Source organism: Hemitrygon akajei, chromosome 11 (assembly GCF_048418815.1).
Source record: "Hemitrygon akajei chromosome 11, sHemAka1.3, whole genome shotgun sequence".
Taxonomy (NCBI): domain Eukaryota; kingdom Metazoa; phylum Chordata; class Chondrichthyes; order Myliobatiformes; family Dasyatidae; genus Hemitrygon; species Hemitrygon akajei.
The window spans coordinates 171,010,421-171,037,350 of NC_133134.1; the positions used below are offsets into that span (position 1 = coordinate 171,010,421).

General features: G+C 47.5%; 1 protein-coding gene across 1 annotated transcript; it reads left to right on the forward strand.

Annotated features, from left to right (window-relative positions):
- Nucleotides 1-3: 3 nt before the first annotated feature.
- On the forward strand, nt 4-21,075 carry mrgbp (MRG/MORF4L binding protein). Its single transcript, XM_073062254.1, has 5 exons — nt 4-180; nt 2,898-3,019; nt 13,514-13,595; nt 14,292-14,366; nt 20,522-21,075. The coding sequence occupies exons 1-5, from the start codon at nt 60-62 to the stop codon at nt 20,692-20,694; spliced, it is 573 nt and encodes a 190-aa protein (XP_072918355.1). The 5' UTR covers nt 4-59; the 3' UTR covers nt 20,695-21,075.
- Nucleotides 21,076-26,930: the final 5,855 nt, after the last annotated feature.

Genomic DNA, 26,930 nt, shown 5'->3' on the forward strand with positions numbered 1-26,930 from the left:
ATTCCTGGCGGGAGTAAGGAGGACCGTGGTTGCGCCGCCATCGTTGGGTCCCGGTGACAATGGCCGAGGTTCAGGTGGCGGCAGGCCCGGGAGAGAAGGAGCGTGAGGAGGAGTCGGTGTCGTGGACTCCCGAGGTCGAGGTCTGCCTCTTCCACGCCATGCTGGGTCACAAGCCCGTCGGTGAGTCTGAGGCGATAAACGGGGGCCCTCTCCCACACTGACTGAATGTGACAGTGAGGGGTCAGACATCACTGTATCTTGATACTTGTTTATGCTGTGCTTTATCTTTTACATGCACTGCACTTTTTTGCTAGATTCTTACACTTTATTCCGCATTGTTATTTATTATATTATAACCTTATTGTCGCTCAAAGTAAATGTCTCTGTATACAACCCTGAGATTCAATTTCTTGCAGGTATTCATAGTAAATACAAAGATGTACAATAGAATCAATTAAAAACTATGGGGCAAACAACCACGGTGGAAATTGTACAAGTACAAAGCAATAATTAAAAAGTCAAGAACTTGAGTTGTGGAATCAGTTCACTGTTAAGATGAGTGAAGTTATCCCCTAGGTTCAAGAGCCTGATGGTTGCGGGGTAAGAACTTCCTGAACCCGGTGTGAGTCCTGAGGCAGGAGTGAGAAGAGAGTGTGGGTGGGATGCTGGGGGTCCTTGATGGATGCTGCTTTCCTGTGACAACATTCCATGTAGATGTGCTCAATAGTGGGGAGGGCTTTACCTGTGATGGACTGGACTGTATCTACTACTTTTTGTAGGATTTTCCATTTGGTGTTTCCATACCAGGCCATGATGTAGCCAGTCAATATACTCTCCACCCTGCATCTATAGAAGTTTGTGAGTTTTGATGACATGACGAATCTTTGCAAACTTCTAAGAAAGTAGAGGCACTGCTGTGCTTTCTTCGTGACTGGGCCCAGGGCAGGACCTCTGAAATGATAACACCGAGGAATTTAAAGTTTCTGATCCTCTCCACTGGACCTCTGGTTTCCTTCACCTGAAGTCTATAATCAGCGCCTTGGTCTTACTGACATTGAGTGAGAGGTTGTTATGACACCACTCAGTCTCCCTCTTGTATGCTGATTTGGCCATCGACAGTGGTGTCATCAGCAAACTTAACTATGACACTGGAGCTGTGCTTAGCCTCACAGTCATAGTGTAGAGCTGGGAGCTAAGCACACCGCCTTGTGGTGCACCTATGCTGAAGGAGATTGTGGAGACGATGTTGTTGCCAATCTGAACTGCCTGGGCTCAGTGCACTGTGTAATGGTCTGATCTGGATGAACAGTATGCACGACAAGCTTTCCACTGCATCCTGGTATGTGTGAGAATAATAAACCAAATCAATAATGAAGAGTCAGATCAACCGTGTTCTCATTAAATGGCAGAGCAGGCTCATAGGGCCAGTGACCTTACACTCCAAATCAATGTTTCCTGTTGTCTCAGTCTGGCCCAGTCAACAATTCTGTCTCTTTCCCCCGTCCCTGCCACCCAGCCACCACTGGCACTCCAGTTTGCATGATTTACCCAGTGTTACAGAAGGAGGGACATTGCCTGCTCAGATTCAGGGAACAAAGTCCCTCTGTCAAGACCAGCATGACCTCCCTGACTTGTTTCAGAATCAGACCAGCTGTATTATCACTGACCCAGTGTACGCTTTGTTTCATGGCAGTAGTAAAACAATACATAAAAACACTATCACTGAAAATGAACATGTATAAAAAAATAAATGGTGCAAAAAGAGGGCAAAGTAGTGAGATTGTGCCCAGGTCCGAGAGCAAGGAATGACTGGTTTTGACTGATTTAGTTGAAGTCTCAGGGTGTCGGGTCGAACCGGAGTTCAGCTTGCTGCCCTGCGAGGTTAATCGTCTCTGTGATGAACCAAGGCTGTGGCCTGCAACTAACGGGCTTCTCGACTCTGGACCCACTTTCGTGAGCTTCGGTACTTGGCCTGCTTTTGTTTTTGGACACTTTGTTTCTCTTCTGCACATTGATAGATAGATAGATAGATACTTTATTCATCCCCATGGGGAAATTCAACTTTTTTTCCAATGTCCCATACACTTGTTGTAGCAAAACTAATTACATACAATACTTAACTCAGTAAAAAATATGATATGCATCTAAATCACTGTCTCAAAAAGCATTAATAATAGCTTTTAAAAAGTTCTTAAGTCCTGGCGGTAGAATTGTAAAGCCTAATGGCATTGGGGAGTATTGACCTCTTCATCCTATCTGAGGAGCATTGCATCGATAGTAACCTGTCGTTGAAACTGCTTCTCTGTCTCTGGATGGTGCTATGTAGAGGATGTTCAGAGTTATCCATAATTGACAGTAGCCTACTCAGCGCCCTTCGCTCAGCTACCGATGTTAAACTCTCCAGTACTTTGCCCACGACAGAGCCCGCCTTCCTTACCAGCTTATTAAGACGTGAGGCGTCCCTCTTCTTAATGCTTCCTCCCCAACACGCCACCACAAAGAAGAGGGCGCTCTCCACAACTGACCTATAGAACATCTTCAGCATCTCACTACAGACATTGAATGACGCCAACCTTCTTAGGAAGTACAGTCGACTCTGTGCCTTCCTGCACAAGGCATCTGTGTTGGCAGTCCAGTCTAGCAAACATTGGCTGTTTGATAGTCTTTTTAATAGGTTCTATTGGGTTTCTTTGTTTTGTGGCTGTTTGTAAGGAGGCGAATCTCAAGGTTGTGTGTAGTGTGCATACTTTGATAATAAATGTACTTCGAACTTCGGAGCGTTCAGAAATTTGGTGGCGGAGGAGAAGAAGCTGAAACATTGAGTGTGTTTTCAGGCTCCTGTACCATACTAACAAGCAGAGTAATGGTGAATAAATACTCTCTCTGTCCATCCACAGGGGTTAACCGACACTTTCACATGATCTGTATCCGGGACAAATTCAGCCAGAATATTGGACGCCAGATCTCCTCCAAGATAGTTTGGGAGCACCTCAATGTCATGTACGACATGCAAGCACTGGTATGTCGCTGGCCCTCAGATTTACTCTTAGATTGGGGTCTCGCCTTGGGGAGAAGTCTGCTCCCTCACACCGATGTCACTTCCTTCACAGTCACCCACAAGGCCTTCTGGAACTTTTTGAACTTGGCAGTGAAATAAGTTAAGGGTTGTGCAGTAGTGTAATGGTCAGTGTGATGCTATCACAGTACGAGCATCCCAGACTCAATCCCCCTACTGTCTGCAAGGAGTTTGTATGTTCTCTCCATGACTGCATTGGTTTCCTCCCACTTTCCAAAGACTTGTAAGTTATTAGGTTAACGGACTGAGGACTTGTTACCGTGCTGTATGTCTAAATGAAATATAACAATGATCAAAGGGTCAATCACCTCAAACTTTTGCCCAGGGTTGGTTGTTAACAATCGTGTCATCGACAGCTGGGTTCTATAGCCTATCAGAATTCTCATGACAAATAAACTAGGAAGCTTATTCTAGTTCACATGTAACCCCCTCACCGTGCTCATATGCAGACTTGGCTTGTTAGCCGGCTCTGCTAACAGCCACAGGACTCAGCGGAGAGAAGGCTGCCTTTCACAAACAATGTGTCTAGGGTCAGTATGAATTGGGGTTCAACCAAACAGGAACATCATGATGTTCTGATTAAAGAAACCTTGATTTAAGTGACTGCTGCAAAAGTACTGCCTATACACAATTGTTGGTCAGCAAGAAATAACAGATCATACACCGTATTAAATTATAAAGAAAGTATATTTACCAATTCCAGCTTTATCAAACAGTTAGCAGTGAAGAGAAAAAAAATAAAAGAGCCCATTACAGTTAAAGGTGCACAGAAAGTTGGAGTTCATCGTGGAGTTGCGGGTCCCACGGTCTGCGTGGAAGCACACCACAATCCGAACTTCGCTCAAAATCCATCTCCAGCGGGCTCTCTCGGGAGTATTGGCCCTTCCTCCTTTGTAGTCACACATCAGCACATAGCACCATGCAACAGGGACACTCCTTCCCCCGGCCTTCTTGTCCATCTTCCCTCCTTTTTCTCGTCCATCTTCCCTCCGGCCTTCTCGTCCATCTTCCCTCCGGCCTTCTCGTCCATCTTCCCTCCGGCCTTCTCGTCCATCTTCCCTCCTTTTTCTCGTCCATCTTCCCTCCTTTTTCTCGTCCATCTTCCCTCTGGCCTTCTCGTCCATCTACCCTCCTTTTTCTCGTCCATCTTCCCTCCGGCCTTCTCGTCCATCTTCCCTCCTTTTTCTTGTCCATCTTCCCTCCGGCCTTCTCGTCCATCTTCCCTCCGGCCTTCTCGTCCATCTTCCCTCCGGCCTTCTCGTCCATCTTCCCTCCTTTTTCTCGTCCATCTTCCCTCCGGCCTTCTCGTCCATCTACCCTCCTTTTTCTCGTCCATCTTCCCTCCGGCCTTCTCGTCCATCTTCCCTCCTTTTTCTCGTCCATCTTCCCTCCTTTTTCTCGTCCATCTTCCCTCCGGCCTTCTCGTCCATCTTCCCTCCGGCCTTCTCGTCCATCTACCCTCCTTTTTCTCATCCATCTTCCATCCGGCCTTCTCGTCCATCTTCCCTCCTTTTTCTCGTCCATCTTCCCTCCGGCCTTCTCGTCCATCTTCCCTCCGGCCTTCTCGTCCATCTTCCCACGGGTCTTCTCGTCCATCTTCCCACGGGTCTTCTCGTCCATCTTCCCTCCTGTCTTCTCGTCCATCTTCCCTCCGGCCTTCTCGTCCATCTTCCCTCCGGCCTTCTCGTCCATCTTCCCACGGGCCTTCTCGTCCATCTTCCCTCCGGCCTTCTCGTCCATCTTCCCTCCGGCCTTCTCGTCCATCTTCCCTCCTGTCTTCTCGTCCATCTTCCCTCCGGCCTTCTCGTCCATCTTCCCACGGGCCTTCTCGTCCATCTTCCCTCCTGTCTTCTCGTCCATCTTCCCTCCTGTCTTCTCGTCCATCTTCCCTCCGGCCTTCTCGTCCATCTTCCCTCCGGCCTTCTCGTCCATCTTCCCTCCGGCCTTCTCGTCCATCTTCCCACGGGCCTTCTCGTCCATCTTCCCACGGGCCTTCTCGTCCATCTTCCCTCCTGTCTTCTCGTCCATCTTCCCACGGGCCTTCTCGTCCATCTTCCCTCCTGTCTTCTCGTCCATCTTCCCTCCGGCCTTCTCGTCCATCTTCCCACGGGCCTTCTCGTCCATCTTCCCCCCTGTCTTCTCGTCCATCTTCCCCCCTGTCTTCTCGTCCATCTTCCCTCCTGTCTTCTCGTCCATCTTCCCTCCTGTCTTCTCGTCCATCTTCCCTCTGGCCTTCTCGTCCATCTTCCCTCCGGCCTTCTCGTCCATCTTCCCACGGGACTTCTCGTCCATCTTCCCTCCTGTCTTCTCGTCCATCTACCCCCCTGGCCTTCTCGTCCATCTACCCTCCTGTCTTCTCGTCCATCTTCCCTCCGGCCTTCTCGTCCATCTTCCCTCCGGCCTTCTCGTCCATCTTCCCTCCGGCCTTCTCGTCCATCTTCCCACGGGCCTTCTCGTCCATCTTCCCTCCTGTCTTCTCGTCCATCTTCCCTCCTGTCTTCTCGTCCATCTTCCCTCCTGTCTTCTCGTCCATCTTCCCTCCGGCCTTCTCGTCCATCTTCCCCCCTGTCTTCTCGTCCATCTTCCCTCCTGTCTTCTAGTCCATCTTCCCTCCTGTCTTCTCGTCCATCTTCCCTCCGGCCTTCTCGTCCATCTTCCCTCCTGTCTTCTCGTCCATCTTCCCTCCTGTCTTCTCGTCCATCTTCCCTCCGGCCTTCTCGTCCATCTTCCCACGGGCCTTCTCGTCCATCTTCCCACGGGCCTTCTCGTCCATCTTCCCACGGGCCTTCTCGTCCATCTTCCCACGGGCCTTCTCGTCCATCTTCCCTCCTGTCTTCTCGTCCATCTTCCCACGGGCCTTCTCGTCCATCTTCCCACGGGCCTTCTCGTCCATCTTCCCACGGGCCTTCTCGTCCATCTTCCCTCCTGTCTTCTCGTCCATCTTCCCACGGGCCTTCTCGTCCATCTTCCCACGGGCCTTCTCGTCCATCTTCCCCCCTGTCTTCTCGTCCATCTTCCCTCCTGTCTTCTCGTCCATCTTCCCTCCTGTCTTCTCGTCCATCTTCCCTCCTGTCTTCTCGTCCATCTTCCCTCCGGCCTTCTCGTCCATCTTCCCACGGGACTTCTCGTCCATCTTCCCTCCTGTCTTCTCGTCCATCTACCCCCCCGGCCTTCTCGTCCATCTACCCTCCTGTCTTCTCGTCTATCTTCCCTCCTGTCTTCTCGTCCATCTTCCCTCCTGTCTTCTCGTCCATCTTCCCTCCGGCCTTCTCGTCCATCTTCCCTCCTGTCTTCTCGTCCATCTTCCCTCCGGCCTTCTCGTCCATCTTCCCTCCTGTCTTCTCGTCCATCTTCCCTCCGGCCTTCTCGTCCATCTTCCCTCCTGTCTTCTCGTCCATCTTCCCACGGGCCTTCTCGTCCATCTTCCCTCCGGCCTTCTCGTCCATCTTCCCTCCGGCCTTCTCGTCCATCTTCCCTCCGGCCTTCTCAGCCATCTTCCCACGGGCCTTCTCGTCCTTCTACCCTCCTTTTTCTCGTCCATCTACCCTCCGGCCTTCTCGTCCATCTACCCTCCTTTTTCTCATCCATCTACCCTCCTTTTTCTCGTCCATCTTCCCTCCGGCCTTCTCGTCCATCTTCCCTCCTGTCTTCTCGTCCATCTTCCCTCCTGTCTTCTCAGACATCTTCCCTCCGGCCTTCTCGTCTATCTTCCCTCCGGCCTTCTCGTCCATCTTCCCTCCTGTCTTCTCAGACATCTTCCCTCCGGCCTTCTCATCCATCTTCCCTCCGGCCTTCTCGTCCATCTTCCCTCCGGCCTTCTCAGCAGCTCCTGCGAAAAAACACGAACCACACTGTCCATTGCCAAAAGCGTCCTCTGCCCTCTCTCTCTCGACATCTTTCTCCCGATTCACCATCCTCATTGGAACTAGCCGAAGCCAAAACGTTCTACCAGCAGGGCACACTGCTTTTACAGAAAACTTCTGAAATGAAGTACCTACAGCATAGCAGTATGACTCTTAACCAGGGTATTGTGCTCTCCCACCCACCAAAAACAGTCATGTCCTCATGACTTTGTAACTTATTAAACCATTATTAACACAGTATTCAAATGAATTTCGTGACTTCAGGACCCTAATCCATTTATAAATGGAAGTAGCACATCTCACCATGGGAATGGACATAACTCTGTTTCCCAGGTGCATCCTCTGCCAGCCTAGCTAAGGGTTTCCTGACTCTCTTAGATGTCCTTTATCTCATCTTCAGCTCCTCCAGCTTCAGTCACTCTCTGTGACTTTCCTGTCCACGGGAGGATGTCTCCCCTGTTTATCACTCGGACCTCAGGAACTCCCTGTGACTTTCCTGTCCACGGGAGGATGTCTCCCCTGTCTATCACTCGTACCACAGGAACTCTCTGTGACTTTCCTGTCCACGGGAGGATGTCTCCCCTGTCTATCACTCGTACCTCAGGAACTCCCTGTGACTTTCCTGTCTACGGGAGGATGTCTCCCCTGTTTATCACTCGGACCTCAGGAACTCCCTGTGACTTTCCTGTCTACGGGAGGATGTCTTCCCTGTCTATCACTCGGACCTCAGGAACTCCCTGTGACTTTCCCTGTCTATCACTCGGGCCTCAGGAACTCCCTGTGACTTTCCTGTCCACGGGAGGATGTCTCCCCTGTCTATCACTTCAACCTCAGGAACTCCCTGTGACTTTCCTGTCCACGGGAGGATGTCTCCCCTGTTTATCACTCGTACCTCAGGAACTCCCTGTGACTTTCCCTGTCTATCACTCGTACCTCAGGAACTCCCTGTGACTTTCCTGTCCATGGGAGGATGTCTCCCTCTATCTATCACTCGTACCTCAGGAACTCCCTGTGACTTTCCTGTCCACGGGAGGATGTCTCCCCTGTCTATCACTCGGACCTCAGGAACTCCCTGTGACTTTCCCTGTCTATCACTCGGACCTCAGGAACTCCCTGTGACTTTCCTGTCCACGGGAGGATGTCTCCCCTGTCTATCACTCGGACCTCAGGAACTCCCTGTGACTTTCCTGTCCACGGGAGGATGTCTCCCTCTATCTATCACTCGTACCTCAGGAACTCCCTGTGACTTTCCTGTCCACGGGAGGATGTCTCCCCTGTCTATCACTCGGACCTCAGGAACTCCCTGTGACTTTCCCTGTCTATCACTCGGACCTCAGGAACTCCCTGTGACTTTCCTGTCCACGGGAGGATGTCTCCCCTGTCTATCACTCGGACCTCAGGAACTCCCTGTGACTTTCCTCACCACGGGAGGATGTCTCCCCTGTCTATCACTCGTACCTCAGGAACTCCCTGTGACTTTCCCTGTCTATCACTCGGACCTCAGGAACTCCCTGTGACTTTCCTGTCCACGGGAGGATGTCTCCCCTGTCTATCACTCGGACCTCAGGAACTCCCTGTGACTTTCCCTGTCTATCACTCGGACCTCAGGAACTCCCTGTGACTTTCCTGTCCACGGGAGTATGTCTCCCCTGTCTATCACTCGTACCTCAGGAACTCCCTGTGACTTTCCTGTCCACGGGAGGATGTCTCCCCTGTCTATCACTCGTACCTCAGGAACTCTCTGTGACTTTCCCTGTCTATCACTCGGACCTCAGGAACTCCCTGTGACTTTCCCTGTCTATCACTCGGGCCTCAGGAACTCCCTGTGACTTTCCTGTCCACGGGAGGATGTCTCCCCTGTCTATCACTCGTACCACAGGAACTCTCTGTGACTTTCCTGTCCACGGGAGGATGTCTCCCCTGTCTACCGCTCTTACCTTCCGGTGGCTCGGATTCCCCTGCCCCATTACTGAACTTGGCTTCCTTCAGCCTAAGCAGATGCTGCTGAACGTTTTCAGCCTCCGTAGGTGCAAACCGGTGAGACCTCTCTCGGAAAGGGGTGTCCTCAGTGACTCTAATAATGTGGCAAGTCCTCTTGGAACAGCCAGCATCAGTAGAAAAAACACCTTTGCGTTCCAACAACTTCTCAATTATCTCCTTTTCCATTTCTCGGGTATCAGTGAGTCACCAGAGTTGCTTTGGTGTCAACGTCTTCAATCCAGGAGCCTGTTTCCTTTCCATTTTCCCCTGAAAACTGGTCACTATCCCCACAGGAAAATTGAGAGCAACTATTGGGTTTTCTGCCTATGTCAGCTGCTGGACCCTTTAATCTCCCTACCAATCTGTTTTTTCCCATATTATCTGAGCACTGCCATTCATTCAGTAACTGAGATGTCTGCTCAGCTCAAGCCTCATATTCTTCATCCCATCAGGTGTGGGCTTGACTCCAGAGAACACCCTCAGCCTACAGTAACTTATTAATTTATCAACCAGTGATGTAATTGCCGAAACCAGTCAGATCTTATAGCCACCGCTGAAGGACTCATTAAACTTTTCACATCAAACAACTCTTCCCTCACTTCGCAGAAGCAATAACTTGTCTTTAAAGTCTTCAGCCTCAGCCACATCGCCCACTTCTCAAAAAAAATGGACTACCCATGGGCCTCGCCTCTCCAGGATCTCCCAGCCAATCAGGTAGTATGACTTCATTCACATCACTGCAAATTTGGACTAACATGACATCCTTCCCGACCGATTGGTCAAAATGCCGTTCAATCAGCATTTCCCCAAAACTTTTACATAACCCAGCATTCTGCGTAACCCTTCATCAGGAATTCGGACATCTAGCCTGCTCAAAACACAAGCGTTATTTGTGGATAATCTCTTTGACTCACACCAAACCTTGTGTCCATGGTAAAGTACCTTTATCACTTTCCCCAACACTAGTTTAAAACACAGGCTTAAATACACAGACTGCTTAATCAGCTCTAAAACAGCAGGTACACAGCATCTGAAATCCTGGACCCCGGTCCCCACAGAATCTCAGGATGAAGAGTTTGGACGAAATTGAGGTGGCATATGATGACAACAATTGCAAGGCAGTGAGAATATGTAAAAATCTCTCTGAAATTCTCAGCAGCTGAAGAAACCAGGCACACATCCTTCGATGGTGAATCTGTGGAATTCATTGCCACGGGCAGCTGTGTCATTGGGTGTATTTAAAGCGGAGGTTGATGTGTTCTTGATTAGCCAGGGTGTCAAAGGTTGCAGGGAGAAGGCAGGAGAATGGGGTTGAGAGGGATAATAAAACAGCCATGATGGAATGGCAGAGCAGACTTGATGGGCTGAATAGCCAGGTTCTGCTCTTAAGTCCTATGGTGGGGAATCTGATGACCCACAGTACCTCCAGACAACCACACATAACTGTCGCTTCCTGTTTGTAACATGAAAGGAGGTGCCCTGTAAATGAGAAAATCTGCAGATTCTGGAATTCCAAGCTATGCAAATAAGATAGAAATCTGCCTGTATAAATGGTCTTCCTAATTCCTCTAGAAGCTCTTTGCTTTTCTCAGGCCAGGCAAAGTCCTGGTAATCTCTGCCCATCACACCATGTCAGCCCAGTGCAATAACGGACATAGTCACTATCTCAAATCTACTCGCTACCACAGCCTACACACAACCATCACTGATCTCCAGGTGAATGTTGTGCTGTTGTGGCAAAGTCCATTGTCCACTGGTTCTCATGTTAACAGTGTAAGTTTAGTGTGTACTCCTCAAAGCTGATCATATCCACTCAGCAGGTCCGGCAGCATCTCGGAGAGCGAATAAACAGTCGATGCTTCAGCCCGAGACCCTTAATCAGGACTAGAAAGGGCCTTGCTCAACCACCTACCTTCCCCTCACCTATCATCTGCAAGCTTCCCCTTCTCCCACCACCTTATTCTGGCTTCTGCCCCCTTTCCAGTTCCTCCACTATCTTTGTGTGTTTCTTTGGATTTCCAACATGTGCAGTTTTTTTTGTTTTTATTTAAACCTGGCACCTTACTTTATTTAGAGCCCTTTTGGCCCAGTGTTACAGTGTGACCAATTATCCTTCTAACCCATACATCTTTGGATAGTCGGAGGAAACCGGAGCACCCAGAGGAAACCCTTGCGGTCACGGGGAGAACGTACAACTCCTTACAGGCAGAGGCGGAATTGAACCAGAATCGCCGGCTCTGTAAAGCGTTACATAGGACATAGAATAGTACAGCACATTACAGGCCCTTCAGCCCACAATGTTGTGCCGACCCTCAAACCCTGCCTCCCATATAATCCCCCACCTTAAATTCCTCCATATACCTGTCTAGTAGTCTCTTAAACTTCACTAGTGTATCTGCCTCCACCACTGACTCAGGCAGTGCATTCCACGCACCAACCACTCTGAGTAAAAAATCTTCCTCTAATATCCCCCTTGAACTTCCCTCCCCTTAAAGCCATGTCCTCTTGTATTGAGCAGTGGTACCCTGGGGAAGAGGCGCTGGCTGTCCACTCTGTCTATTCCCCTTGTCTCCGAAGAGTAAAGCCCTAGCTCCCTTAATCTCTGATCATAATCCATACTCTCTAAACCAGGCAGCATCCTGGTAAATCTCCTCTGTACCCTTTCCAATGCTTCCACGTCCTTCCTATAGTGAGGCAACCAGAACTGGACACAGTACTCCAAGTGTGGCCTAACCAGAGTTTTATACAGCTGCATCATTACCTCGCGTCTCTTAAACTTTATCCCTCGACTTATGAAAGCTAACACCCCATAAGCTTTTTTAACTACCCTATCTACCTCTGAGGCAACTTTCAGGGATCTGAGGACATGTACCCCCAGATCCCTCTGCTCCTCCACACTACCATGTATCCTGCCATTTACTTTGTATTCTGCCTTGGAGTTTGTTCTTCCAAAGTGTACCACCTCACACTTCTCCGGGTTGAACTCCATCTGCCACTTCTCAGCCCACTTCTGCATCTTATCAATGTCTCTCTGCAATCTTCGACAATCCTCTACACTATCTACAACACCACCAACCTTTGTGTCGTCTGCAAACTTGCCAACCCACCCTTCTACCCCCACATCCAGGTCGTTAATAAAAATCACAAAAAGTAGAGGTCCCAGAACAGATCCTTGTGGGACACCACTAGTCACAACCCTCCAATCTGAATGTACTCCCTCCACCACGACCCTCTGCCTTCTGTAGGCAAGCCAATTCTGAATCCACCTGGCCAAACTTCCCTGGATCCCATGCCTTCTGACTTTCTGAATAAGCCTACCGTGTGGAACCTTTTCAGATGCCTTACTAAAATCCATGTAGACCACATCCACTGCACTACCCTCATCTATATGCCTGGTCACCTCCTCAAAGAACTCTATCAGGCTTGTTAGACACAATCTGCCCTTCAGAAATCCATGCTGACTGTCCCTGATCAGACCATGATTCTCTAAATGCCCATAGATCCTATCTCTAAGAATCTTTTCCAACAGCTTTCCCACCACAGACGTAAGGCTCACTGGTCTGTAATTACCCGGACTATCCCTACTACCTTTTTTGAACAAGGAGACAACATTCGCCTCCCTCCAATCCTCCGGTACCATTCCCGTGGACAACGAGGACATAAAGGTTCAGAAATCTCTTCCCTCGCCTCGTGGAGCAGCCTCGGGAATGTTCCATCAGGCCCCGGGGACTTACCGTCCTAATTTATTTTAACAACTCCAACACCTCCTCTCCCTTGATATCAACATGCTCCAGAACATCAACCTCACTCATATTGTCCTCACCATCATCAAGTTCCCTCTCATTGGTGAATACCGAAGAGAAGTATTCATTGAGGACCTCGCTCACTTCCACAGCCTCCAGGCACATCTTCCCACCGCTAACCGCTACATTATGGAGCTGCCTGGCCATATTGTATCTCAGTGGGAGCACTCTCAGTGGAACATGAACTTTGAATTTCAATTAAATTCAGGTTGGAGAGGTTTTAATTGTTCTATATAATTTGGAAAATTCAGGTATTTCAAATATTTAGACACTTTCACTCTAATAAATTGGAAAGGTTTCAGCCCATAACATTGTCTGTACATTTTTCCATCGATGCTGCTTGGCCTGCTGAGTTCCTCCAGCATTTTGTGTGTGTTGCTCTGATTTCCAGCATCTGCAGATTTTCTCTTGTTTGTGAAAGTGCTGGACAATAAACTCCTCGTACACATTGCTGACACTTACCTATTGTCCTGGATTGTCCATTGTTTTTCCAGTCACGTCCTCCAATGTACATCATTAAATATGTATTGGAGACCCCTCAATTATATACACCTCATTTTGGTTTTCCCTCACCCTAGGACCCCACCTCCTCCTATAGGACATGCCCTGCCCCACTCACCCCCTACAATCTCTGTGCATCTCTGAGGCTGCTTAAACCCACTGCTTTCCACATTATTCCCCCCCCCCATCACAAATCAGACTCTGTGCACCATTCTTTCAGTGTTGTAAGTCTGGGGAATTGTTACTGTGTCCAGAGTCCCCTAGCTCTTCCTTGTTTCCTTGTTTTCCAGCACGAGTCAGAAATCCTGCCTTTTCCAAATGGCGAGCGGAATTTTGTTCTACCTGAAGACATCATCCACGAGGTGAAGGAAGGTGTGGAGCTGTGATTGCGCAGGCGCAGGAGCGGGAGGTTGTGCCCGCTGTTTTATCCGATCCCTTATCGTAACCTCATCTACACATTTTCACCTGTAACATTCCTCAGTGAAAATCTGTACTCTGCTTCCATCGGCCTTGCAGATATTTAAGGATTGTTCAAGTCCTGGCAGTATTCTCTGACCTTAATAATGCCTTTCCTATAACAGGGTGACCGGAACTGTATGCAATTTGAGCGGCTCAGCGTAGTGGTTAGCATAACAGTTTGCAACGCCAGCAACTCTGCTTCAATTCCCGCTGCTGTCTGTAAGGAGTGTGTACATTCTCCCCGTGACTGCGCGGGGTGGTCTAAAGACGTACAGGTTAGCAGGGTGATTGGTCATGTGGTGTAACTGGGCAGTGTGAGTTCATTGGGCCAGTAGAGCCTGTCACCGTGCAGCATCTCCAGATAAGCTAAAGTACTCCAGCTGTGGCTTCACCAGCAGTGCGGTGTAATATCCCACCTTTACTCAATTCCCTGACCGGGGAAGACCAACATGCCAAATGCCACATTCACCACTGTCCCTCTGACCCAACTTGTCCCAGTAATGTCTCTGGACCCGGTTGTGGCCTGTTCCCCAGGGGTCCAGTCTCTCTGACCGGTGGGCTTAGGTCTGGTGAGTCCCCTGTGTAATATTTGATACTCTTCCACCACAGGCAAGGCTGGAGCAGAGGAGGAGCTGAAGGCTGAGCTGAAGGAGGAGTTGCCAGAGCTGGCAGTGACTGAGGAAGGTGTGTGCGTGGAATCCCCCTACTACAGTACACCACAGAACAGGCTCTTTGGCCCACAATGTTGTGCCAAACCAATTAAATTAGTAATCAAATAGCTAACTAGTCTCTCTTCTACCTCAACAATGTCCATATCCTTCCATTTTCCCTCACATCCATCTGCCTATCTAAATGGCTCTTAACAGTCTCTAATGTATCTGCCTCCACCACCACCCCAGGCAGCACAATCCAGGCATCCATCACTCTGTGTGGTAAAAAAAACTTGCCCCTCACATCTCCTTTGAAATTATCCCCTCCCTGAGAAAAAGCTGCTGTCTAATGCCCTGTAATCCTGGTAAATCTCTTCTGCGCCCTCTCTGGAGCCTTGACATCCTTCCACAATGGGGCAATCAGAACTGAATGCAGTACTCCAGGTGTGGCCTAACTAAAGTTTTATTAAGCTGCAACATAACTTTGAACTCATTGCTTCAACTCATAAAAACAAGCATGCCATATGCTGTCTTAACCACCCTATCAGCCTGTGTGGCCACTTTCAGGGAGCTATGAACTTGGATTCAAATGCCCCTCTGCTCATCAACACCGTTCAGGATCTTGCCCATAACAGTGTACTGCCTCCTTGCATTTGCCCTACCGAGGTGCAACACCACATTTGGCCAGGTCCCTCTGCCATTCCTCCACCAGTATCTGCAACTGTATTGCTTGTCACTCTCCTACACTATCCACAGCATCGCCAATCTTTGTATCTTACAAACCCACCAATCTACATTTTAATCTAGGTCACTTATCTACATCACAAACAGCAGAGGTCCCAGTGCAGATTCCTGTGGAACATCACTAATTACAGTCCCCCAGCTAGAAGAAGTCCCTTCGATCACTACCCTTTGACTTCTGTGGACAAACCAGTTCAGAATCCAAATGGCCAATTCACCATGGATCCCAATCATCTTGGATGAGCTTTCCATGAGGGATCTTGTCAAATGCCTTAGGAAAAATCCATCTCGGCTACGTCCACAGCTCTGCCTTCATCAGTCACCCATGTCACCTCACCAAAAAAACTCAGCTTGCCTCACACAAAGCCACGTTGGCTCTCCCGAATTAGGCCATGGTTTCCAAATGCTCAGAAGTCCGAGCCCTAAGAACGCTCTGGTAACTTCCTTAGCACTGACATGATATTCACCTGGATTAGTTTCCAGGATTATCCCTAGTTCCCTTCTTGAATAGTGGAACAACGTTAGCTATTTGCCAGTCCTCGGGGACCTAACCTGGGGCTAGAGAGGACACAAAGATATTGGCACAGACCCCAAAGATCTCTTCTCTTGCCTCTCAATAACCTGGGGTATACCCTATCAGTACTTGGGGAGTTTGCACCTCAGTGCTCTTCAAGAGCCCCAACACTACCTCGAACTGTCCTAGCATCTCAATACATATCCCTATCCTGCTCGTCCTTCTCCTTGATAAAGTCTGATGTTGTCATTGTCATCATTATCATTGTGTGCCATGTTGTATGACATGCTCGATCATGGTCTATGACCATGATTGTTCTTGACAAATTCTACAGAAGTGGTTTGCCATTAACAAAACCCTTCAGAGATTGTCAGCCTGGTGTCAGTGGTCGCATAACCAGGACTTGTGATCTGCACCAGCTGCTCAGACAACCATCCACCACCTGCTCCCATGGCTTCACGTGACCCTGATTGGGAGCTAAGCAGGTGCTTCACCTTGCCCAGGGTGACCTGAAGGCTAGTAGAGGGAAGGAGTGCCTTACATCTCCTTTGGTAGAGACCCCACCACACAAAATCCTGATGTAAAGTACTCATTAAGGACCTCGCTCACATTCTCTGCATCCAAGTAAATGGTGCCTCCTTTATCCTGCCTTCTCCCCAGTTACCCATTTGCTCTTGATGTATGTATAAAATGCTTTGGGATTCACCTTTATCCTACTTGGCAAGGACTTTTTATGGCCCCTCTTGATTTCCTAATTCCCTCCTTGGGTTCTTTTTCTGGCTTCTTTATAACCCTCAAGGGCTCTCATTGATTCTAGCTTCCTAACTTTTACATACTTTTCCTTTTTCTTCTTGACTAAATTAATCAGCTTTGTCGATACCCAAGGTTCTCTTACTTTGTCTTCCTTCTGACTGTCCTGTAGTCTGTGCAGTTGGTCTTTAAACACCTGCCACCCATCAGATGTGGATTTGCCCTGTTCCCGATGAGCTCTTCCTATGTCCTGTATCATGCTCTCAGTTTGTTCTGCTCCAATTTAATACTCTCCTGCAAGGTCCATACTTATCCAAAGCAAGGAGTTGGGGTCACTGTTCACTCACTAAGAGGTTGGTTACCTGGCCAGGCTTATTACCAAGCACCAGGTCCAGATCAGCCCCTCCTCTTGTTGGACTATCTACATATTAATAATAACAATAATAACTTTATTTAAAAAGCACCTTCCGTATATAGTGGTGCTAGAAAGTGTGTGTACCCTGTAGCATTTTCTCTATTTCTGCATAAATGACCTAAAATGTGATCAGATCATCATGTTAAGTCCTGAAACTAGATAGAGAACCCAATTAAATAAATAACAAACATTATACTTGTTCATTTATTAAGGAAAAGCTATCCAATGTTACATGTATTTGTTGGAAAAAGTATGTGAAACTTCTACAAAAGCTATTTGGAGTCAAGTGTTCCAATCAATGAGATGAGATTGGAGATGCGGTTGTAGAGGTGCCCTGCCCTATGAAAAAGACACCCAAAGTCATGTTACTGACAGAGCCTGCTCTTCTCCAGAAAGATCCGTTTATGTGTGCCATGCCTCGATCAAAACAACTTTCAGAGGGCCTTAGAGGAAGAATTGTAGAGATGCATAAAGATGGAAAAGGCTAGAAAAACATTTCTAAATACCAGTGTTCATCAGTCCACAGTAAGAGAAATTGTCTACAAATGGAGGAAACTTGGAACTCTCTCTAGGAGTGGGCATCCTGTAAAGATCACACCAAGAGCACATGCAATTCACCTGAAAGAGGTGATAAAGACACGAGGGTATCAGCAAAAGATCTCTAGAACTTGCTAAAGTCTTTGTTCATGTGTCCACTACAAGAAAAACACTGAACAAGAATGGTGTTCACGGAAAGGCACCATGGAGAAACCACTGCTCACCAAAACAACATTGCTGCACCTCTCAAGTTTGCAGAAGACCACCTGGATGTTCCACAACACTTCTGGGACATGTTCTGTGGACAGATGAGACAAAAGTTGAACTTTCTGGCAGAAATACACACCACTGCATTTGGAGGAAAAAGAACACGGCACACCAACACCAAAACCTCATCCCAACTGTGAAGCAAGGTGGAAGAAGCATCTTGGTTTGGGGCTGCTTTGCTGCCTCAGGGCCTGAACAACTTGCAATTGTTGAGAGAACAATTATTTCAACTTTGTATTAAGACAGGAGAGTGTCAGGGTAGCTGTCCATCACCTGAAGCTTATAGAAGTTGGATAATGCAACAAGACAATGATCTGAAAGACGAGTAAATCAGTAACAGAATGGTTTAAAAAGAAGAAAATTCATGTTTTGGAATGGCCGAGTCAAGTCCTGACCTTAATCCTATAGAAATGTTGTGGAAGCAGTTCGCGCAAGGAAGCCTGCCAACATCCCAGAGTTGAAGCAGTTTTTAAGGAGGAATGGCCTAAAATTCCTCCAAGCCAATGTGCAGGACAGACCAACAGTTAGTGGAAACGTTTGGCAAGGGGGGTCGCACCTGTTACTGAAAGCAAAGGTTAACATACTTTTTCCAACAAATACATGTAATATTGGATCATTTTTCCTAATAAATAAATGAGTAGGTATGATGTTTTTATTTAATTGGGTTCTCTTTCTCTAGTTTTAAGACTTGCATGAAGATCCGATCACACTTTAGGTCAAATTTATGCAGAAATAGAGAAAATTCTACAGGGTTCACAAACTTTCTAGCACCAATGTATTAAAATGCGGGCTCAAAGTGCTATACATAGGTTGTAAAGGAAAATCAACATACTCATAAAAAGACAAAATTAAAAATCATAAAGACAAATGTTAAATAGAATAAAACATAATTGATTTAATGTAATACAAATTAATAAAATGTAATGATTTAAGAAGCCCTCCCAGATGCGCCTATGCACAACAAACTCTGCCCCATCTAAATCTCTTGTATTCATGAGGTCCTAGTTTATATTAGGAAATGCAAACTGTCCCCCATAACAACAATCCTATTATTTTTATATCTTTCCTTAATCACATATCTTTTCCTCAATGTCCCAGTGGTCATCTGGGAGGATTTGTAGTACAATCCCATCAGAGTGATTCCACCTTCCTGTTTTTACGTTCTACCCATATAGACTCCGTGGATAAGCCCTGCTTTATGTCCCCTCTGAGTGCAGTTGTGATAAGGTTCCTGATTAGTAATGCAACCCCTCCCCCCCCCCCCCCACCTCACTCTATCCTTTCTAAAACACCGAAACTTTGGGACTCATTCCTGTGTCCCTCTCGCAATCAGGTCTCTGTAATGGTCACAGCATCATAGTTCCACGTTCCTCTAGCAGTTTTTTGTGTGTTGCTCTGGATTTCAAGCATCTAGACAATGTCTTGTGTTCTGTGTCGGGTGAAGTCATCTGGAACACTGAGTGAAGCACAGGTGACCTGAGCTGGTGTGTGGTTCTTTGCTTTAACACCTCACTCCTGACTCCGCAGCACTCCTTGCTACAGCTGTCTTCAAGACCCCAGAAGATCTTAAGATATAGGAGCAGAATTAGGCCATTCTGCCCATCGAATCTGCTTTGTCATTCCATCATGGCTGATTTATTATCCCTCTCAACCCCATTCTCCTGCCTTCTCTTGTAGCCTTTGATGGCCTGGCTAACCAGGAACCTGTCAACATCCGCTTTAAATATACTCAGTGACCTGGCCTTCACAAGCATCCGTGACAACAAATTCCACAGATTCACCACCTTCTGGCTAAAGAAATTCATCCCAAATCCCTGCTGAAAATGGACATCCCTCTATTCTGAGACTGTGCCCTCTGGTCCTAGACTCTCCACATCCACTCTATCTTGGCCTTTCAATGAGGTTCCCCCTCATTCTTCTAAACTCCAGTGGCATCAAACACTCCTCATGCATTAACCTTTTCATTCCTGGGATGATTCTCATGAACCTCTGGACCTTCAGTGCCAGCACATTCTTTTTTGGATAAGGGCAGAAATCTGCTCTCAATACTCCAAGTGTGGTTTGACCAATGCCTTGTAAAGCCTCAGCATCACATCCTTACTCTTATATTCTAGTCCTCTGGAAATTAATGCTAAGATTGCATTTGCCTTCCCTACTACCAACTCAACCTGCAAGTTAACACTTAGGAAATCCTGCACAAGGATTCCAAAGTCCCTTTGTACCTCTGATTTTTTAAATCTTCTCCCCATTTATATAAAAAAAGTATACACCTTTATTCCTTCTACCAAAGTGCATGGCCATACACTTCCCTACACTATATTCCATTTGTCCCTTCTTTGTCTATTCTCCCAATCTGTCTCAGTCCTGCTTCCTTAACAGTACCTGCTCCTCCTCCTATCTTTGTATTGTCTGCAAATTTGGCCACAACACCGTCAATTCCTCATCCAAATCATTCATACGTAGCATGAAAAGAAGCAATCCCAACACCAACCCCCTGTAGACCACGGCAGGAAACTTGCTTGTCTCCTGCCTATCAATCTTCCGTCCCTGCTAGTACCTTTCCTGTGATACCATCAGCTTGTTAAGCAGCTCCATGTGCAGCACCTTCTGAAAATCCAAGTAAACAACATCCACTGACTCTCCTTTGTCTGACTTTCCTGTTATTTCTTTGGCTTATGCTGACTTTGGCCTGTTTTATCATGAGCTTCCAAGTACCCTGAAACCACATCTTTAACAATGGAGTCTTCCACGGAGCCATGAGTGCTTATGATGCAGAGCTCAGGGTGGGAATGTGTCGTTGTCAGCAGAGTGGGGAGGTAGGGAAGTCCGGTTGGTGACTAGGGCCAAACCAGTGTGTGGCTGGATTCAGCACTCTGTTCACTGCTGTGCCTGAACCCGAAGTCGGCACTGAGAATTCCTTTCCACTTTACCAGCGATCTGTTGGGACTCTTTCTCCCCCACACAGGTAATGCCAAGGTGGCAGAGAAGCTGATGGTGAAGGAGAAGATGTCGGTGACGGGCGAGGCAGGAAGCAAGGAAGTGGTGGACAAGCGGAAGAGAAACCGATCCACAGCCAGCCTCCTGAGTGTGAACAGTAATCCAGCGAGCCCCAGCGGCGCCAAGCGCAGGCGGGTGTAACGTCCGCAAGATTGGACGTTCAGCAGCAAGACTGAGGAAAGGAGGGACAGTGACCACGAGGTCTGTAACCCCAGCAGGCCAGCTATGGGGCAAGTGCCCCTTTGTCTCTCAAATCTGTTAGATCTTCGATTCTTCAGCCCCGTTCTGTTGCACTCCACCCTGTCCAGGCCATCAGATGTGCAAGGGACTGTTCAGTCCCTTCTGGCGGACATCCCCAAATTTCCTGAACTGTGCTGGACCCACGGGGAGGGGGGGGAGGGTGAGGGTGATGGAAGGTGTTTTCATTTTGCCCTATTGTACTTGTTCGGATGTCTCTTCACTTCTAGTTGTGAATGTATTTGTGTTTTTTCAAAGAATTTCTAATTAAAACCAGGTTGGTGATATCTGGCTGGGAACGTCCATGTCATGAGGTATAGGAGCAGAATTAGGCCATTCAGCCTGTCAGGTCTGCTCATGCCTGACTTTACTCAGCCCCATCCTCCTGCCTTCTCCCAGTAACCTTTGACACCCTTACTAATCAAGAACCCACGAACCTCAGCTTTAAATATACCCAATGACTTGGCCTCTCCGCTGCCCGTAGTAATGAATTCTACAGATTCACCACCCTCTGGCTAAAGAAATTCCTCTCCATCTCCATTCCCAATGGATGTCCCGCTATTCTGAGACCTTGCCCTCTGGCACATGACTTTCCCGCTAATGAAAACATCCTCTCCACATCCACTCTATCCGGGCCTTTCAGTGTTGCACAGGTTTCAATGAGATCTTCCCTTCCCCCTGAACTCCATCATGAACAGGTCCAGAACAGAAACAGGCTGTTCGGCCCATTATGCCTATGTTAACCTTGTCTCCAGTCTCTGCTAACCCTATTTGACTACATCAGGACTATACATCCAGGCTCATCCTCTGTCTAAATACCCCATAAACATAGTCATTGTACCTGGAAACAAAACCATTCTCTCTTCATGCTGACCTTTCATAATGCATATGTGCTAGTGCTGTTAACATTTCACCTCCTGGAATACAACTCAAGACAGTTCAAGTCCTGGTGTTTCACCGTGGAACCAGGGTTAATATATAGAGTCTACATCCTGCACTGATGCAGATTTCATCGATTGTTAGTAGCTTTAAAGATTGGAATGTTATTTGTCATGTACATCTGAACATACAGTGAAATGCATTGTTTGCATCATATCAAACTACCAAGGATGAGCTGGGGCAGCTCACAAGTTGCCACAACTCACTGACCCTAACCCGTACGTCTTTGGACTACGGGAGGAAACCCACACAGCCCTGGTGAGAACATACAGACTCCTTACAGGACTACTTTGGGAATCGAACCCCGGTTGATGATTGTTGGTGCTGTAAAGCAATTGTGCTAACCGCTACACTATCGCGTCGTCCACATAAGGTATTTATTTTACCATACCTATTGAGCGCACTCAAACATGGTCTTGCATACAGCTACTTCCCATCTCACTTGCCCTGAAATCAATTTCAAACCATGGTGGATTGGTGATGTCGAACAGCAAACTAGAAGGGCAAGTTCTGAAACAGATATGTTTATCACATGTACATCAAAACATGCAGTGAGATATTCCTTCAGTGCGGTACTTCTGATAAAGTGGCTGCCCCTCAGTAGGGCACTCGCTCAGTACTGGACCTTGGAGATCAAGATCGTAGGAGCAGAACTGGGCCAGTCAGCTCCACCATTCCATCATGGCTGATTAATTTCCCAGTTCCACCTTCTCCCTGCAACATTCCCATTAAGGATTATTCTTAGCTGAATCTACAATTGCAGCCATTGCCTGAAAAGAGAAATGTGATTTTGAAAGCTGACAGCTGCGGTCAACGTTCCCTCTAATTGTGCGGAGCAGCCATTGCTCTGAGCAGGAAGTCTTCACACGGCCTGAAAACTGCACGGCACTTTAATAAAACATTCTGCAAAAGGAAATGCCAGCCGTGTGGCAATGAAGGCTATGTGCGCGGGAGCATTACAGTTTCACGTCTCCAAATCCTCACCCTGTGCTGGAGAGGAATCTGCCACCTGTCTACCCCGGGCCAATTAACTGAAATGATCTAACCATATTTCAGCCATTTCACAGCTTCAAGACTACAATGAATTACTTAACTGCTTGTTAAGCCGCTGGTGTTTAGGGCAGCAATGAAGGTCCTCCATCCCTGACAGTGATCAGGGCTTCCTTCATCATGTCAGAAGCTTCGTCTCCATTTTCACTGCTGTCAGTCATGCAAGTCTTGGGTGGAGACTCGAATACCATTGCACTCAGTAGGAGGATTATTCAGTGCTGTTTATGTAACAGTTTTGTTTGTCCAGTTACGGTTGTTCGCCCTGAGCTGAATCCCCAAATCTGAACCGCTCTTAGTCTGACTTCTACCCTTTGACCTGTTTGCAATGGGTGACCCTGACTCTCCGGGAGGTCATTGAGGCATGCAAGCCTCCAAGTCCAACAACGAGGTTGTAGTCTTCTTGATAGAGATCTAGAAGATTATAAGCCTAGCAGGAAGGAGTTTAAGAATGAAATTAGGAGAGCCAGAAGGGGCCATAAGAAGGCCTTGGTGGACAGGATTAAGGAAAACTACAAGTATGTGAAGAGCAAGAGGATAAGACGTGAAAGAATAGGACCAACCAAGTGTGACAATGGGAAAGTGTGTATGGAACCGGAGGAGATGGCAAAGGTACTTAATGAATACTTTGCTTCAGTATTCACTATGGAAAAGGATCTTGGTGATTGTAGGATGACTTGCAGTGGACTGAAAAGCTTGAGCATGTAGATATTAAGGAAGAGGATGCTGGAGGTTCTGGAAAGCATCAAGTTGGATAAGTCACCGGAACCGGATGAAATGTACCCCAGGCTACTGTGGGAGGCAAGGGAGGAGATTGCTGAGCCTCTGGCGATGATCTTTGCATCATCAATGAGGACGGGACAGGTTCCGGAGGATTGGAGGGTTGCAGATGTTGTTCCTTTATTCAAGAAAGGGAGTAGGGATAGCCCAGGAAATTATAGGCCAGTGAGTCTTACTTAAGTGGTTGGTAAGTTAATGGAGAAGATCCTGAGAGGCAGGATTTATGAATATTTGAAGAGGCATAATCTGATTAGCAATAGTCAGCATGGCTTTGTCAAAGGCAGGTCATGCCTTATGAACCTGATCGAATTTTTTTTGAGGATGTGACTAAACACATTGATGAAGGTAGAGCAGCAGATGTAGTGTATATGGATTTCAGCAAGGCATTTGATAAGGTACCCAATGCAAGGCTCTTTGAGAAAGTAAGGGGGCATGGGATCCAAGGGAACATTGTGAATCCAGAACTGGTTTGCCCACAGAAGGCAAAGAGTGGTTGTAGAAGGGTCATATTCATATTCTGCATGGAGGCCGGTGACCAGTGGTGTGTCTCAGGGATCTGTTTTGTGATTCCTATTCTTTGTGATTTTTATAAATGACCTGGATGAAGAAGTGGAGGGATGGGTTAGTAAATTTGCTGATGACACAAAGGGGGGGTTGGAGGTGTTGTGGATAGTGTGGAGAGCTGTCAGAGATTACAGCGGGACATTGATAAGATGCAAAACTGGGCTGAGAAGTGGCAGATGGAGTTCAACCCAGATAAGTGTGAGGTGGTTCATTTTGGCAGGTGAAATATGATAGCAGACTGTTGTATTAATGGTAAGATTCTGGGTAGTGTGGAGGATCAGAGGGATCTTGGGGTCCATGTCCATAGGACACTGAAAGCTGCTGTGCAGGTTGCCTGTGGTTAAGAAGGCATACAGAGCATTGGCCTTCATCAATCGTGGGATTAAGTTTAAGAGCCAAGAGGTAATGTTGCAGCTATATAGGACCCTGGTCAGACCCCACTTGGAGTACTGTGCTTAATTCTGGTCGCCTCACTACAGGAAGGACATGGAAACCATAGAAATGGTGCAGAAGAGATTTACAGGATGCTGCCTGGATTGGGGAGCATGCTTCATGAAAACAAGTTGAGTGAACTCGGCCTTTTCTCCTTGGAGTGACGGAGGGTGAGAGGTGTACAAGATAATGGGAGGCATTGATCGTGTCCCCAGCGCTGAAATGGCTAGCACGAGAGGACACAGGTTTAAGGTGCTGTGGAGTAGGTACAGAGGAGATGTCAGGGGTATGTTTTTTTACACAGAGTGGTGAGTGCGTGGAATGGGCTGCTGGTGGTGGTGGTGTAGGTGGAAACGATAGGGTCTTTTAATAGACTCCTGGATGGCTACATGGAGCTTAGAAAGATAGAGGGCTATGGGTAACCCTAGGTAGGGGCATGTTCAGCACAGCTTTGAGGGCTGAAGGGCCTGTATCGTGCTGTAGGTTTTCTATGTTTCTATGAAGGACACAATGAATAGTTATGGAAAAATTAGTTAAATTTCCTTCTGTCAATTAGTAGTGTTGTCCAAGACTTAAATGCATTTTTGTGAGACAACACAGGCTTTATACAGAAATAACTTTAGTTTTGTGAAAAGCACAGCAGACCTCACTGTCCCACTTTAAAACAGCCCCGATAAAACTGCTGTAGTCTCTCCTGTGTGGGACAGACCTCTGACTTGAGTGTGCTGCCCTTTGAGTTGCCGATAACCACATCTTCGATCCTTGTTTAAGGAACGTGCCCCAGCTGAATGAGATGATGGTGTGGTGTGGGGGTGTTGGCTCAGTTCAGAGGCAAAGCTATCTGTAACCTACCTCCCCCTCTGCTGTATTTCAATCGACTGTCCTGTACTCTGCACCAGTAAAACGTTTACTTTGCAGTCTCTTGTCTTTACTCTGTCAGTGCCTCTGCGTTCCTGTTCTCAGAAGTCAGACATGTTGCATGGCCCATTCATCAGTTGTGAGCGTCAGGAGGAACCAGGCTGCAGTGAGATGTCAGTGACCCTCCGCACTGCTGGCTTTCTCCAACAGTTCAGTAACCTGGCAGTGTGCAGAGGATTCAGGATCAGGGTCACAAGAGCAAGGAAGTAATACTGAGGCATCATAAGACACTGGTCAGACCATACTTGGAGTACTGAGAGCAGTTTTGGACCCCTTATGTTAGAAAGGATCTGCTGGCATTGGGGTCTCGCCTGCCCACAACTAGGAGTGAGGGTGTGTTAGCCAATACCTCCCCTCCAGCAGGCTTCATCGGCACTGTGTACCGCTAGGCAGTGCTTTGCCTCATCTTGCCACATTGACTGTTCTTCCAGAGCAACTCATTGGCAAAAAAAACACATCGGAACATCCTGGAGTTGTAAAGAAAGTCTACAAATACAAATTTCAATGCACAGACCTCCCACTACCCGCCCCCCCCCCCCCCCCCACACCCTCGGACAGGCTGCTAGCTAGAACATTACAGCACAGTACAGACCCTTCAGCCCACAATGCTGTGCCAACCTTTTAACCTACTCTAAGATCAATCTAACCCTTCCCTTCTACATATCCCTCCATTTTTCTTTTATCCATGTGCCTATCTAAGAGTCTCTTAAACATCCCTAGTGTATCTGTCTGTAATCTCCCCCTCCCCCCGGCAGGGTGTTCCACACACCCACCACTCTCTGTAAGAATTTAGCTCTGATATCCTCCCCCCACTTTACGTCCCTCCAATTACCTTAAAAGTATGCCCCCAGTACTAGCCATGGGAAAAAGTCTCTGTCCATCTTATACACCTCCATCAAGTCATGTTGTGAAGTTCTTGGGCCGGTGTGTGTACTGCTGTGATGTGGGTCACCAGCTGATCCACAATGGTAGTTAGTGTGATCATGGTCCTCTGCTAACCCCCACCCCCCAATCCACGCCATCCTCCCCAAATCTCTCCAGATGTGGGCAGCTGGCCAGGATCTGCATCAGGTTTAATATCGCACAAATGTCGTGAAATTTGTTATTTTGTGCTAGCAGTGCAGTGCAATAATACATCAAAACTATAAATCACTATAAGCAGTATATATTTTTAAAAATTTTAATTACTGCTAAAAGAGAGGGGGAAATGGTGAGGTGGTGTTCATAGGGGCATTGTCTGTTCAGAAATTGGACTGCAGAGGGGAAGAAGCTGTTCCTGAATCAGTGAGTGTGTGTCTTCGGGCTCCTGTACCTCCTCCCTGATGGTAGCAGTGAGAAGAGGGCATGTCCTGGGTGATGGGGGTACTTAATGATGGATTTTGTCTTCTGGAGGCATTGCCTTTTGATGGTGCCCGTGATGGAGCTGAGAGAATTTACAACTTTCTGCAGCTTTTTCCAAT

Bases quoted from the DNA above. Each gene is read 5' to 3' on its own strand.
- mrgbp (XM_073062254.1), top strand. From the start codon at position 60: ATGGCCGAGGTTCAGGTGGCGGCAGGCCCGGGAGAGAAGGAGCGTGAG. The intron at 181-2,897 runs GTGAGTCTGAGG...GTCCATCCACAG, and splicing joins GCTGGGTCACAAGCCCGTCG to GGGTTAACCGACACTTTCAC. The intron at 14,367-20,521 runs GTGTGTGCGTGG...TCCCCCACACAG, and splicing joins GCTGGCAGTGACTGAGGAAG to GTAATGCCAAGGTGGCAGAG.